Below are 16,232 nucleotides of genomic sequence, written 5' to 3' on the forward strand. Positions count from 1 at the left end.
TGCAGTGCAGCAGTGTGAAACTGCCCTTAGAAAGCCACCACAGTCTGAGTGTACAAGTTTGTCCCTTGTCAGCATGCTGCAGGACCGTTGCACTTGTGGAAGCATTTGTTCCTCTGCAGAGGAGGTCCAACATGTTCGATGCTGAGTCAAAGCTATAGTTCTCCAATTAGAAAAACTCATGCTTTTTGCTGGGTTTACAGCTTTAGCTTTAGCTCAATAGTGTTTGCATGGGACCTTAGCAGAGAGACCACTGCTTCCATGCACTCTTTCCATGTGTGTTATTTTTAAAATATATTAAGTGTAATAAAGACTCCCCTGTAATAAATTAAGGGTATAACCATCTAAAATGATTGGTATTTTTTGACACCATTATATTTTACAAATGTAACTGACATAACATATTAGGTGAGTCTTACCTTGTGACACCAGTGTAGATAGAGCTGTTGGCCTTCTGACAACAAACATACTGCTAAAATCTATAACAAAAAAATATATGTTGTACAAAGGTAATTTTAAAAATAAAAGTCAATAACTTTGTCCATTCATTTACACTCCAATTATTACATTGGCCAATGAAAAGTAATATCACTATATGAGTCATTTATATGCTAACATACGTGTAAGAGCTTAACCACTTAAGCCCCGGAAGATTTTACCCCCTTCCTGACCAGGGCCTATTTTGCGATTCAGCACTTCGTGACTTTAACGACTTTAGTGGTCGTGCGACGCTGTACCTAAACGATTTTGACTTTTTTTCCCACAAACAGAGCTTTCTTTTGGTGGTATTTGATCACCTGTGCGATTTTTTGATCATGCGCTATAAACAAAAAAAAGAGCGTAAATTTTGCAAAAATAATATTTTTCACATTTTCTCATTATATGAAATTCCCCCCAAAAAAATGTAAAAAATCAAAATGTTTTAACATTTTAGGCCAATTTGTTTTATGCTACATATTTTTGGTAAAAAAAAAAATCGCAAAAAGCGTATTTTGATTGGTTTGCGCAAAAGTTACTGCGTTTACTAACTAAGGGAAAGATTTATGTCATTTTTGTTGTTTTTTTTTTTTTTAAAGCGTAATGGCGGCGATCTGCGATTTTTTTGCGGGACTGCGACATTGCGGCGGACAGATCGGACCCTTGACTGACATTTTTGACACTTTTGGGGTTATCAGTGACATTACTACAGTAATCAGTGCTATACATATGCACTGTTACTGTAAAAATGACACTGGCAGTGAAGGGGTTAACTTTTTTTGAGAGGGAGGGGTTATGTGTGTCCCTAGGGGCGTCATTCTAACTGTGATTGGCTGTGGCTTGAGCTGTAAGAACAGTGATCAACGGTCCTACATAGCAGAACCGTATGATCTCCATTCTTACACAGGGGAGAATGACAGGCGGCTTTGTTTACATTAGCAGCCTGCCTTTCTCCCGCTGTAACTGACGATCGCGAGTGCCCGCCGGGCACACACGTGGGGGGGTCCGTGACTGAGCGGGAGCGGGAGCGCGCATCCGGTGGCGCGTGCTCGCTCCCCAGAGCCTCACAGGCTAGTGACGTACCCCTACGTCACTTTGCCTGTGAGGGGCTGACCGCCGCAGTATATGTACTTGCAGCGGTCGGCAAGTGGTTAAAGTAAAAGAAAAACCTAGCTATAGCTAATCCTAAGGCCTCATGCATACTGGATGTTTTAAAAACATGTCAAAAACATGACATGTCAAATCGCATGCCAAATCAGAGCTTATTGCCGGCAACGTCACTGTCTTAATTGGTGCAACCCTGACTTTGCGGCGCCGCACTGATTCCCAAAAGTAGTTTCTGCACTACTTTTGGTGACTTCAGGGCGATTTCAATAGACATCTGTGCATAAACCTGTACAGATGTTTGTCAAATCACCCCTAAACTCGCACTGATATGTAAGTTTGAAATTGTGCGCGTTCAACTGAATGATTTCAAACCCGCCCTCACTGTGACCTGGTGCCGTTGCCGGCAATAGGCAGATTGCAAAATGCCAGAATCGCATCACATGGGTGTTCACACCAATGTAATGCAATTAGGCATGGAGAAAATAAAGGGTTCTACAACATTTTTGTGCAAATGTGATGCAATTTGAGCCATACAAAATATATAAAAGAAAAGAAAAAGGAGGCGCAAACACCTACTGCATTACCCGTGGTCACCATAAAAAATGTTTTAATAAAAAATGCCAAAAACCTACTCATAGACAAGAAAAATAACAAAAACGCATTACAAGAATCCACCACACATTGAATGGAACATGTTCTTGTAGATAGGACCGCTAACGTGTTTCGGGAGTCAAGCTCCCTTCATCAGAGCTCCCATGTAATGCAATTAGGCATGGAGAAAATAAAGGGTTCTACAACATTTTTGTGAAAATTTGATGGAATTTGAGCCATACAAAATAGATAAAAGAAAAGATAAAGGAGGCGCAAACACCTAATGCATTACCCGTGGTCACCATAAAAATTTTTTTCATAAAATGCCAAAAACCTACTCACAAACAAGAAAAATAATAAAATCGCATTACAAGAATCCACCACACATTAAATGGAACATGTCCTTGTAGATAGGACCGCTAACGTGTTTCGGGAGTCAAGCTCCCTTCATCAGAGCTCCCATGTAATGCAATTAGGCATGGAGAAAATTAAGGGTTCTACAACATTTTAGTGCAAATTTGATGCAATTTGAGCCATACAAAATATATGGCTTTTCCTGTTGCGTTCCAGTCCTGTAATGTAAAATAGCTGTTTGGCAATTAAAAAAGTAAAAAAAAAAAAAAAAAAGAAGACATTCAGGAGGCGACAATAGCACCTAACCTGGTATAACGCCCTTTGAAAAGAGATCCAAGGTGGATCGCTTTTCTGAGGGTGGTATGTAGGGTTGAGCGAACACCTAGATGTCCGTGTTCGACGGGTTCGGCCGAACTTTAAAAAAAAGTCCGGGTCCGTGTCCCGGACTTTTACCGAACTTTTCCCGGACACCGAACCCCATTGAAGTCAATGGGGACCCGAACTTTAAGGCACTAAAATGGCTCTAAAACACCAAAGGAAAGGGCTAGAGTGCTGCAAATGGCAGCAAAACGTAATTAAGAGCATGGCAAGTGCTCTGCAAACAAATGTGGATAGGGAAATAACTTAAAACAACAAAAAAAAAACAGAAAAATAAAACAATGTTCTTCTTCATCTCTGAAGGACGAGGCCCATATGGAGTAGGAGGGAGGTTGAGGTGGTGGTGGATGTGGCGGTGACATAGGCGTGCGCACAGGGTGTGCTGGGTGTGCCTGGGCACACCCTAATCACCTAGGGCACATAGCATTGCCAGTGAGGAGATGGGAAAGATCTCCCTGGGACCTGCTCTGCTCTATTTCTCCTTGCCTACAGGTACATGGCCCCGATACATTACTCTCCCTGCTGGCAAACACATGCATGTGTATTTCAACTTTGGGGTGCACACCTTAATGCAATAGGCTGCGCACACCTATGGGCGGTGTAGGTGGAAGCGGCGGTGGAGGAGGACCAGGGCCGGATTAACAGCATCATGGGCTTGGTGCTGAGGATTTTGAAGGGCCTTAAGGGCCGTGCCTTGCCATGCACCCAGAGGAGGAAGGGTGCAGCCATGCATGCCTAATTCAACATGGGATGCTGTCTCTGAAGCCCATAAACACATCCATGCATCGCCAACTGTCCCTCCTTGTCCGGCCTTCACGCTGTGTGGGGAGGTTCTGAGGGTGCTGCCTGGGGAAGCGAGCATAGAAGCCAGACTTCTGTGTTTACAAGTGACAGAAGAGCGGTAACAGTGAATATGGCCAACCCGGGGCCTATATAAAAGGTAGGGGCCTGGAGCTGCAGCTCCAATAGCCCCTACATTAATCTGGCCCTGAGGAGGAGGACGAGGTAGCCAACACTGCTTCTTTTCAAAAATTTTAAATGAGGGTACACCCCAAAAGAGTGAGAAAGAGCAAAAATGGAACAATGGGTGGGTAAGGTCGGTATCCATTGCTATTCTGCATAAGGTACGGAAAAGTCCCGTGGGATCCATGCCTGGTTCATTTTAATGAACGTGAGCTTGTCCACATTGTCTCTGGACAGGCGGCTGCGCTTGTCTGTTATAACGCCCCCAGCCGTGCTAAATACCCGTTCAGATAATACACTGGCTGCAGGGCACGCCAGCACCTCCAAGGCGTAAAGGGCAAGCTCAGGCCATGTGCCCAATTTGGAGACCCAGAAGTTGAAGGGGGCAGACCCGTCATTCACTACATGTAGGCGTGTGCACACATACTGCTCCACCATGTTGGTAAAATGCTGCCTCCTGCTAAGACGTTCCATCTGAGCTGCTGGTGCTGCTGTTTGTTGTGGCGTGCTGACAAAGCTTTTCCACATTTCGGCCATGCTAACCCTGCCTTCTGAGGTGCTGGCGGTGCCCTGGTTGCGTTGGCGACCTCCTCCTCCTCCTCCTCTGCCTTGTGCTTCCACTGTGGCCCCGCTGTCAGATGGGAATGCCAGCAGCATGGCGTCTACCAGCGTGCGCTTGTACTCGCGCATCTTGCGATCGCGCTCCAGTGAGTGAATTAAGGACGGTACGTTGTCCTTGTAACGGGGATCCAGCAGCGTGGCCACCCAGTAATCAGCACAAGTTAGAATGTGGGCAACTCGGCGGTCGTTGTGGAGACACTGCAGCATGTAATCGCTCATGTGTGCCAGGCTGCCCAGAGGCGACGAAAGGCTGTCCTCTGTGGGAGGTGTATCGTCCGTGTCCTCTGTATCCCCCCAGCCACGCACCAGTGATGGCCATGAGCTGGCCTGGGTGCCACCCTGCTGTGAACATGGTTCCATCTCCTCCTCCAGCTCCTCCTCCTCCTCATCCTCCTCATCCTCCAGAACTGTGCCCCTGCTGGACAATTGCGTCCCTGGCGTTTGCGTGTGCAGGAACCCACCCTCGGAGCCCCTTGCGAATGACTGCCCTGAAAGCCTTGGAAATGTTACCTCTTCATCCTCCTCCTCCTCCTCATCCTGTGCCACATCCTCTTCCATCATCGCCCGAATTGTTTTTTCAAGGAGGCATAGAAGTGGGATAGTTAAGCTGAGAACGGCGTCATTGCCACTGGCCATGTTGGTGGAGTACTCAAAACAGCGCAACAAGGCACACAGGTCTCGCATGGAGGCCCAGTTATTGGTGGTGAAGTGGTGCTGTTCCGCAGAGCGACTCACGCGTGCGTGCTGCAGCTGAAACTCCACTATGGCCTGCTGCTGCTCGCACAGTCTTTCCAGCATGTGCAAGGTGGAGTTCCACCTTGTGGGCACGTCACATATGAGGCGGTGAGCGGGAAGGCCGAAGTTACGCTGCAGCGCTGCCAGGCGAGCAGCAGCAGGGTGAGAACGCCGAAAGTGCGCACAAACGGCCCGCACTTTCTGCAGCAGCTCTGACATATCGGGGTAGTTTTTAAGGAACCTCTGCACCACCAAATTCAGCACATGCGCCAGGCAAGGGATGTGCGTCAAACCGGCTAGGCCCAGAGCTGCTATGAGATTTCGCCCGTTATCACACACCACCAGGCCGGGCTTGAGGCTCGCTGGCAGCAACCACTCATTTGTCTGCTGTTCCATGCTCCTCCACAACTCCTGCGCGGTGTGTGGTTTGTCCCCCAAACAGGCAAGTTGTAAAACTGCCTGCTGTCGTTTACCCCTGGCCGTGCTGAAGTTGGTGGTGAAGGTGTTACGCTGTCCGGATGAGGAGGCGGTAGAGGATGAGGAAGCGGAGTAGGAGGAGTTACGAACAGGAGGCAAACTGAAGCGCCCTGCAATCCTCGGTGGTGGAAGGACATGCGCCAAATTGCTATCCGCCTCAGGCCCATCCGCCACTGCATTTACCCAGTGTGCCGTTAGGGAGATATAACGCCCCTGACCGTGCTTACTGGTCCACGTATCCGTAGTTAGGTGGACCTTGGCACAGATGGCGTTGCGCAGTGCACACCTGATATTTTCCCCCACTTGGTTGTGCAGGGAAGGGATGGCTTGCCTGGAAAAGTAGTGGCGGCTGGGCACGACGTACTGTGGGACAGCCACCGACATAAGGTTTTTAAAACTGTGCGTCTCCACCAGACGGAATGACAGCATTTCAAAGGCCAATAATTTTGAAATGCTGGCATTCAGGGCCAGGGATCGCGGGTGGGTAGGGGGGTACTTCCTCTTCCTCTCAAGTGTTTGGGAGATGGAAAGCTGAACGCTTCCACGGGACATTGTGGAGATGGTTGTTGGTGACCCAGGTGGTGGTGTTGCTGACAGATCGTCTGTTTGCGGGGTGGCAGGTGCCGGTATCACTACAGATGTGGCTGGAGCGGCCGAGACTGCAGCAGAAGAGGAAGCAGGATGAGCCAGAGACGTTTCTTGGTTTTGAAGGTGTGTACTCCACTGCAGCTCGTGCTTTGCACTTAGATGCCTGATCATGCAGGTTGTGCTCAGGTTGAGAAGGTTCATGCCTCGCTTCAAGCTCTGATTGCACAGGGTGCAAACCACTCGCGTCCTGTCATCAGCACATTTTCTAAAGAACTTCCACGCTAGAGAACTCCTTTGAGCTGACTTTGGTGCGCTCGTTCCCTTGCTGCGTTGGGCAGTAGCGGGCGTAGTGTCTAGGGCACGGCCGCTCCGTTTCTGCACCCTGCTCCCTCTTCTGCTGTGCTGGTGGCTCTGTGCGACCACCGCCTCTTCCTCCAAACTACTCAGGTCACCTGCATGACGTTTATTCCATGTGGGGTCGAGGACCTCATCGTCCTCCACATCATCTTCCACCCAGTCTTCACCCCTGCCCTCCTTGTCGGTCTCCACAATGCTGAACGCCGCAGCAGTTGGCACCTGCGTTTCGTCATCATCGGAGACGTGCTGCGATGATCCTTGCATGTACTCATCTTGAGAAATAAGTGGTTGGGCATCGCTGCACTCAATCTCTTCCACTTCTGGGGCAGGGCTAGGTGGATGGCCCTGGGAAACCCTGCTGACAGAGTCCTCAAAAAGAATAAGAGACTGCTGTATGGCTTGGGGCTCAGACTGCTGGCCTGATTTGCAAGGGGGTGAGGTGAAAGACGGTTGGACATTGGCTGCAGGTGCCAACTCTGACCTTTCTGCAGTAGACTGGGTGGGAGACAATGTGAAGGAACTGGAGGCACTGTCAGCAGCAAACCAATCTACTATCGCCTCAACTTGTTCTGGCCTCATCACTTCTAGGGGCGTTTGATGCCCTACCAAATACTGATGCAGGTTCTGTCGCCTACTCACACTTGAGGAAGGTGTTTCACTTGTGCGTGTAGCTGGCACAGATCGACCATGTCCTCTCCTTGCAACAGGAGCTCTACCAGCAGCACCACGACCCAGGCCACGGCCCTTATTTGACGGTCTCCTCATATTTCTGTAATTTAAGATCTTGCCCTAGAAAGGTTTTTATTGAATAGCGGAATAGAAAATATGATCCAAAAAAAGTGTATGTATATCACACGTACACAACCACACTAGGCCCCAATTACTATTGTTTGTACCCCTAAAAGGCTAGGAGTAGGGGGAGTATGGAACAGGCAGCACCCTCAAACCTTCAGAAGTATGAGATGAACCCCAACAACTTGGAAAGGTGGATCTCTCTCACACGTACCAACACAGACTATCCCCCAATTTAACTGATCCCCAAAGGTTTTTGATTAAATAGCGGAATAGAAAATATGATCCCAAAAAAGTGTATGTATATCACACGTACACAACCACACTAGGCCCCAATTACTATTGTTTGTACCCCTAAAAGGCTAGGAGTAGGGGGAGTATGGAACAGGCAGCACCCTCAAACCTTCAGAAGTATGAGATGAACCCCAACAACTTGGAAAGGTGGATCTCTCTCACACGTACCAACACAGACTATCCCCCAATTTAACTGATCCCCAAAGGTTTTTGATTAAATAGCGGAATAGAAAATATGATCCCAAAAAAGTGTATGTATATCACACGTACACAACCACACTAGGCCCCAATTACTATTGTTTGTACCCCTAAAAGGCTAGGAGTAGGGGGAGTATGGAACAGGCAGCACCCTCAAACCTTCAGAAGTATGAGATGAACCCCAACAACTTGGAAAGGTGGATCTCTCTCACACGTACCAACACAGACTATCCCCCAATTTAACTGATCCCCAAAGGTTTTTGATTAAATAGCGGAATAGAAAATATGATCCCAAAAAAGTGTATGTATATCACACGTACACAACCACACTAGGCCCCAATTACTATTGTTTGTACCCCTAAAAGGCTAGGAGTAGGGGGAGTATGGAACAGGCAGCACCCTCAAACCTTCAGAAGTATGAGATGAACCCCAACAACTTGGAAAGGTGGATCTCTCTCACACGTACCAACACAGACTATCCCCCAATTTAACTGATCCCCAAAGGTTTTTGATTAAATAGCGGAATAGAAAATATGATCCCAAAAAAGTGTATGTATATCACACGTACACAACCACACTAGGCCCCAATTACTATTGTTTGTACCCCTAAAAGGCTAGGAGTAGGGGGAGTATGGAACAGGCAGCACCCTCAAACCTTCAGAAGTATGAGATGAACCCCAACAACTTGGAAAGGTGGATCTCTCTCACACGTACCAACACAGACTATCCCCCAATTTAACTGATCCCCAAAGGTTTTTGATTAAATAGCGGAATAGAAAATATGATCCCAAAAAAGTGTATGTATATCACACGTACACAACCACACTAGGCCCCAATTACTATTGTTTGTACCCCTAAAAGGCTAGATGAGGAGTAGGGGGAGTATGGAACAGGCAGCACCCTCAAACCTTCAGAAGTATGAGATTGTGTTCACTGTACCCCACAAAGATTGAGTTCACTGCACCCCACAATGATTGTGTTCACTGCACCCCACAAAGATTGTGTTCACTGCACCTCACAAAGATTGTGTTCACTGTACCCCCCAAAGATTGTGTTCACTGCACCCCACAAAGATTCTGTTCACTGTACCCCACAAAGATTGTGTTCACTGCACCCCAAAAAGATTGTGTTCACTGCACCCCAAAAAGGATGTTGTTCACTGCACCCCAAAAAGGATGTTGTTCACTCCACCCCAAAAAGATTGTGTTCACTGCACCCCACAAAGATTGTGTTCACTGCACCCCAAAAAGATTGTGTTCACTGCACCCCAAAAATGATTTTGTTCACTGCACCCCAAAAAGGATTTTGTTCACTGCACCACAAAAAGGATGTTGTTCACTCCACCCCAAAAAGATTGTGTTCACTGCACCCCAAAAAGATTGTGTTCACTGCACCCCACAAAGGATTTTGTTCACTGCACCCCAAAAAGATTGTGTTCACTGCACCCCAAAAAGGATGTTGTTCACTGCACCCCAAAAAGGATTTTGTTCACTGCACCCCAAAAAGATTGTGTTCACTGCACCCCACAAAGGATTTTGTTCACTGCACCCCACAAAGATTGTGTTCACTGCACACCAAAAAGGATTGTGTTCACTGCACCCCAAAAAGATTTTGTTCACTGCACCCCAAAAAGATTGTGTTCACTGCAGCCCAAAAAGATTGTGTTCACTGCAGCTCACACACAGAAAAATGGATGTGGATCACTGACACCTGCCTATCTCCAATCCCACACCACACAGCAATATCGATTGTAGTTTGTAGAACACAGTTTCCCTAAAATTCAGCAGACTCTGTCCCTAACAGGATTGAGAAGAGATCGTAGATCAGGATTGAGTGCAGATTCACCCCACCCCCCACACAGCAATATCGATTGTAGTTTGTAGAAGACACTGACCCTATAATTCAGCAGACTCTATCCCTAAAATGCCTACAACTCGCCCTGCCTAAACACTCCGACCTGTCCCTCAATTCTATCCGGACACAAATGGTTTTTTCCTGCCTATCTTTCCCTAATCAGCAGCCAGCACATTGATGTGTGCTCTGTCCCTGAATCTAAGCAGCATAATGACGCCGCTGCGGCTGCCTCGAACTTATAAAGACTTGGTCACATGCTTCAGACGGCCAATCACAGCTACTGAGACATTTGCAGGCATGGCTGGGATGGCTTAAGGCACACCAGTTAAACGGTTGTTGATTGGCTGTTGAAAGCCCGCCATGAAAAGAGCGCCAAAGCATGCAAAACCCGGAAATAAAACGACCGAACACGGATTTTTACCCGAACATACAGTAAAGTGTCCGTGTCCGTGTTCGGGTACAAAAAATCCAATTATTCGGTACGAACACGAATAATACAGTCCGTGTTCGCTCAACACTAGTGGTATGCTTACCGCAAATGGCTAATGCTTCTTAAAATAGTTTCAATAATTTTAATTTTTGAGTATGTACAGGAAAAAATCTAATCTTTAACACATTATTCTGGTCCTATTCTTGTAAGTCAGGACTGAGGGTGATGATCTTGCATTTGGCATTCCCGGGAACGCTAAGTATGCAAATTGTAAACAGTGCCTAAAAAAAAGCATGGGTAACAGCCCTTGAAAGAGGCATTATGGGAAATTGAATGACATGCTCTGAGCCAAGCTCTAATTTCTAACACATGTGACCTATTTGCAAGGGAAAAGCATTAAAGTTCCTTCCATACCGTCCTCAATAGAAATCTGGATCCTGGGTCTGGCTGGTTCCTACTGTGACAGAAAGGACTTTGTTTGGCCTCCTTCTTTTCTATGCTAGGAAAGCTATCGCACTTCACTGGAAGAAGCAAGCCCCCCTCTACTGCCTTCTGGAGAACCTTAGTAAATAACAGCCTCCCTCTATATAAAGACACTTAGGTGAATAGAGGTTGCCCTGCAAAATACAAGGTATTAGTGGTGCACCAAAATTTTCCATCTATCCATCAGAATACATGTGCTCTCACTGTGGAGCCCCTTTAACCACTTTAGCCCCGGAATATTTTGCTGCTCAATGACCAGGCCACTTATTTCAACTTGGCACTGCGTGAATTTTAACTGACAATTGCGCGGTCATGCAATGCTGTACCCAAACAAAATTTACGTCCTTTTTTTCCCACAAACAGAGCTTTCTTTTGGTGGTATTTGATCACCTCTGCGCTTTTTATTTTTTGCAATATTAATAAAAAAACAGCGAAAATGTTGTGAAAAATTGACATTTTCTACTTTGACTGTTAAAAAATATCCAATATATTCAATTTTTGTCATATATTTAGGCCAAAATGTATTTAGCTACATGTCTTTGACAAAAAAATTCTCAATGAGCGTATTTTTATCCACTTTAAGACCGGAAGATTTTACCCCTTTCCTGACCAGGCCATATTTTGCGATTCGGCACTGCGTTATTTTAATGGACAATTGCGCAGTCGTGCAACGCTGTACCCAAACTAAATTTATGTCCTTTTTTTCCCACAAACAGAGCTTTCTTTTGGTGGTATTTGATCACCTGTGCGATTTTTAATTTTTGAAAAAAGAGCGACAATTTTGAAAAAAAAAAAAACAATATTTTTCACATTCTGATACATAACATTCCCAAAAAAAAATTAAAAATCAACATTTTTTAACATTTTAGGCCAATTTGTTTTCTGCTGCATATTTTTGGTAAAAAAGAAAATCGCAATAAGCGTATTTTGATTGGTTTGCGCAAAAGTTATCACATTTACTAACTACGGGAAAGATTTATGTCATTTTTATTGTTTTTTTCTTTTTTTAATAGTAATGGTGGCGATCTGCAATTTTTTGCGGGACTGCGACATTGCGGCGGATAGATCGGACCCCTAACTGCCATTTTTGACACTTTTGGGGGTACCAGTGACATTACTACAGTAATCAGTGCTAAAAATATGCACTGTTACTGTAATAATGACACTGGCCGGGAAGGGGTTAACAGTGTGGGTGCTCAAGGGGTTAAATGTGAGCCTAGGGGAGCGATTCTAACTGTGGGGGGGGGAGGGGCTTATGAAATGACCGTAGAAACATGTGATCCTATATAGAATGATCACATGAGCTCTGTGATCATCCCAGGGAGAAGAACGGTCAGCTGTGTTTAAAACAGCCGACCGTTCTTTTCTCTCAGCGGGGAACGATCGCGGGTGTCAGGCGGCAATCGGAGCCGCCTGACCCAGGCATTGGCTTCCCCGCTGACAAGCGGGGGCGGGAGCGGCGGCGGCGCGCGCTCGCCCCCTAGACTCCCGAGAGCGAGCGCCGTACATTTACGGTGATTCGCCCAGGAGCGGCTGCCTGCTCGGCGGGCGGTCGTAAAGTGGTAAAGGAGGGGAGGGCTCCCTCCAGTCACCTGTCCTCCATCTATCCTTTAGAATACATGTGCTTCCACTGTGGAGACTCTTTAAAGGTATAGTTAGGGTCTGCAGTGCAGATATTAGGGTGCCTAGCAGTGGCCTGCAGCTTACGCATGTATTTGCAAATGTGTGCAACTAAACCCCTGTTTTTAACACATACTGTAAGACAGGTTACTTGGGTTGCTTGCAGGCTGGCTAGTAAGTTGTGACTGGAAACCCTTTGGCTTTTTTTGTCATTCTGGCACACCCTGCAGTGAGGGGAGCACCTAGATAGGGTCAGGTGCATGCTGCCTAGGGAAAGATAGGCCTAGTGCAAGAAAAGGTTCCCGAGGAGCAGAGACAAAATAGAGATGGTTCAGCGCAACCCTGGAATAGATCAACTTAGGTAAAACCAGCCTGCTGGATTCTCCTGCGGTTATCGCTAGCGGCTGTCTTCTCTCTTCTCACCCCCCCCCCCCCCCCCCGCGCTGGGAGAAGACAATTGCTGGCCTGTCAGCAATGGGAAGGGGTTAACATCTAGGGGCAATCAAGGAGTTAACTGTGTGCCTAACAATGTGTAATATGTGCTGCTTTTACTTTCTCCCTGCTTTGCAGGGAAGAAGAAACAACGCTGTTCCTATGCACACAGAGTTCTGTGCTTTTTGAAACACAGCCGATCAGAAGATTTCAGCCAAATCATTGGCTGAAATCTGCTGCCAGACTGGTGCTGTGTCCAATCACAGCACGGGTCAGCAGGGAGTGCGCGAACCCGAATTACGTACAGGTACTTTGTCAGGCCCGCCTGTGTCACTCGCCCGCAGTAAAACTAGTGTGGGCGGGCGGTCGGTGGTTAAGCGGGGCATGTTGGGTATCTTTTTACTCGGCACAACCTCCTCTTTTAAATTTTAGAAAAAAAGTGGTTAATATATCGCATTTGCATGCTCAAAAAATTACTAGATAAACCATTGTGCAAATATCAGGCGACACAAAAATGGAACTACCACTATTTCATTCTCCAGGGTGTCTGCATTCAGAAAATATTTACAGTTTAGGAGTTTTAACATTAAATATTCAGGCCTAAAATGGTTTTGTAGACACAAGCAAAAAAAAAAAAAACACAAAATCGACTCATGCAGCGACAGAGTTATTCTACAGTCACAATGCCCCGTCCACATACTGAGTCAGAGCCAGAACAGTTCAATCAGCCCATTTGGGGCATTCCGGCCGAGAGGGATAGGAGCCCAGCAGTTGCCATTATTCAGACCTGGAGGGTCACCAAAGCTCTATTGGTCTCTTTGCCGTAAGGTAGTAGAGACCCACCTTATCTGGTGAGTTTACATTTCATCCCTAATATCTGCATGATCGGACATCCTGTCCTATTGGAGGATCCAGCACCAAGCACCAGCACTTTCTCCTTTTTTATTTGGCGTTTTTTTGGATTATTCACCAATGAGTCACCTATGAACTATTTTGAATATCACTCAGCACTTTATTATCACAATGAATTGTTGGACTTGATTTTGGCACATTAATTATTTTAATTTTTAATATTTATATACATATGTCTTAGGGGCACAGCCCATTTTATGGTTTTAGAAATTTTAGATTTTATTGTATACTTACTCCCTTAGTTCCCTGCATACATCAGCAAGCGCTATATTTTTCTCATCTAGTTTGGGAATTCCTACATATTCACTTTGCACTTTATAGCAGCTGCTCAGCCAATATATATATCCATTATTACCCATCAACTATAGTATACCATCTGATTAGGCACTCCTAGGCGCAAGAAATATATTCCACTGAATATATACATTTGCAATCAGCCGGGAGCATGACATTTGCTGACTGCAGATCTATAGGGTTAAATCAGCAGGGGGGCATGTTGGACCCCTGTCATGAGGTCACTGGTTCCCCAAAGAAAGCAAGAGACCCAAACTGCAGCAGCTGGCAGAGGACAGGCTTTTCTACACCTACAGCTGCTTTACAGTAAAACAAACTGTAAGGTCCCTGTCACACGGCCGGTGCGCCCAGCGGCCGGCCCGGCGCACCCAACGACCCCTTACACCCTTACATGAGATGTCAAGAGCCCCCCCCCCCACCATCAGAAGTCAAGAGTCACCCACCTTTCCTACATCACAATGCATACCCTTACCTTGTGCTGCTGCCAAGAAGAAGATGCGGGTGGATCTGGGAAGAAGAAAGTGCAGAGTCTGGAGGAGAACTAGAGGAGGGCTGGAGTCAGCTTCCAGAATCTGCTGAATGCTGAGACCAGGGGAGGCAGAGGCAAGGTGGTGTTGCAGCTGCACAGAGAGGTGCAGGATCTGTAGGAGGAGTTCTGCCCTTGCTGCGGACTGCTGAGAAGGGGTGGTGGTAAAGACAAGCCTTTCTGCAGCAGCACAGAGGAGTACAGGATCTTTCAAAGGAGTTCTGTCCTCTCTGCTGCCCACTACTGAGACAAGTTGGGGGCAGAGACAAGGGGGGTCCTGCAGGAGAGGTATGAGGGCCACATGAAATGGCCTGGGGGGGCGCATTCGGCCCGCGGGCCTTGTGTTTGACACCTGTGATATAATATGAGGTCAAACCTAAACACTTTCTATTTGTATGCAATCAGGCAGACCCTTGCACTACATAGTTGAAGGTAAATCTAAAGGAAATCGAATAACAAAAGTTGTATAGTGTGTATCCAGCTTCAGAGCTCTTTCACACGGGCGGTGCGCCAGATGGAGCCCGTTCTGCTCAGCGGGGGATCGATCCGCCGATCCCTGCTGAGCAGGCGGATGGCAGCTCTGTCTCCGCTCTGTGTGCAGAGACGGAGCTGTCAGATCCCCGCTGTCCTCTATGGGGAGATCGGATGAGAACGGACCACCTGTCCGTTCTTATCCGATCCCATCCGATCTTCCAGACGGATGGAAAATAGGGTTTCCGGATTTCACGGACAGAATCGGAATCGGATAACAGCCAGTGTCAGCGGAGATGTCTCTGCTGACATCCGCTGCCCCATAGGGATGCACGGAGGATCCGATCAGATCCGCCTAAAAAACTGAAAGGCGCATCTGATCCGATCGTTCGTGTGAAAGGGGCCTAAGGCATTGAACATGCTTTGCTTTGATGCACCTGGAATTTATTTAGCTGATTTAGTCCCGGTTCACATTTGTGCGTTTGCGGAGATCGCATGTAATTCGGAGAGCGCACTGCTCCTAAATTACATGCAATCTCATGTGCGGTGCGAATTTCAGCCATACACTTTGTATGGTTGAATTCGCACTGCATCCGCAATAAACACGCACATGAGGATTTTTTTAAGCCGCAGCAGAATTGGATCGCATAGTGGTTCACACTAGTGCGATCCGATACTGTGCGAACATGCAGATCGCACTGCGATATGTGATCGCAACTGGGGGTGTCGTTAACTTTTAATTGACACCCCCTGCGTATCGCATATGGCAGTGTGAACTGCCAGAGGTGCGGGTGCGATGCGGGATCACGCTGCATATTCGCAGCGTTCCCGCATCGCACAAATGTGAACCGGCACTTAAACTAAAGGTTCAGTTGAGCTTCTAGTGAGAACTGGTTGCAGGACCCCTACGCTGCAATGATGCTAACCGCTAAGCCGGTGTGCCGCCATCCGCAGTGCTGACAAATGTCTCCAGGCTCAGAGAAGTTACAACTGTCTGTCTTCCTCTGAATACTGAAATCTTCACAGTCTCCATTTTCCAATCTACTGACAACTGAGCATCTACAACAAGGACTCCTGTGTTTTGTACTGAAAGGTGTCTGATCGTTGGAAAAAAAAGGAGATTTCGTCCATTCACCATGTCTTTCTTCAGAGTATATTTTATATCTATTGAAATGGGGAAATGTGAAGAGTCGTCTTTGTAACAGCTCATCTCAGGTTAAAACGGAAGATTAAAGTACGGATATTATCTGATTGGAAGCGAAGATGGATTGTGATAAGGAG

At 46.8% G+C, this 16,232-nt stretch overlaps 1 protein-coding gene across 1 annotated transcript in view; it reads right to left on the reverse strand.

Annotated features, from left to right (window-relative positions):
- GDPD4 (glycerophosphodiester phosphodiesterase domain containing 4) overlaps nucleotides 1-16,232 on the reverse strand; it is a 128,945-nt gene that overhangs the window by 76,751 nt on the left and 35,962 nt on the right. The window contains exon 4 of the mRNA XM_082244462.1: nucleotides 417-476. Within this exon, the coding sequence (XP_082100588.1) occupies nucleotides 417-476 (60 nt within the window). The remainder of the gene's footprint in view (nucleotides 1-416; nucleotides 477-16,232) is intronic.

The sequence above is a fragment of the Pelophylax lessonae genome (genome assembly GCF_965119305.1).
Source record: "Pelophylax lessonae genome assembly, chromosome: 2".
NCBI classification, from domain to species: domain Eukaryota; kingdom Metazoa; phylum Chordata; class Amphibia; order Anura; family Ranidae; genus Pelophylax; species Pelophylax lessonae.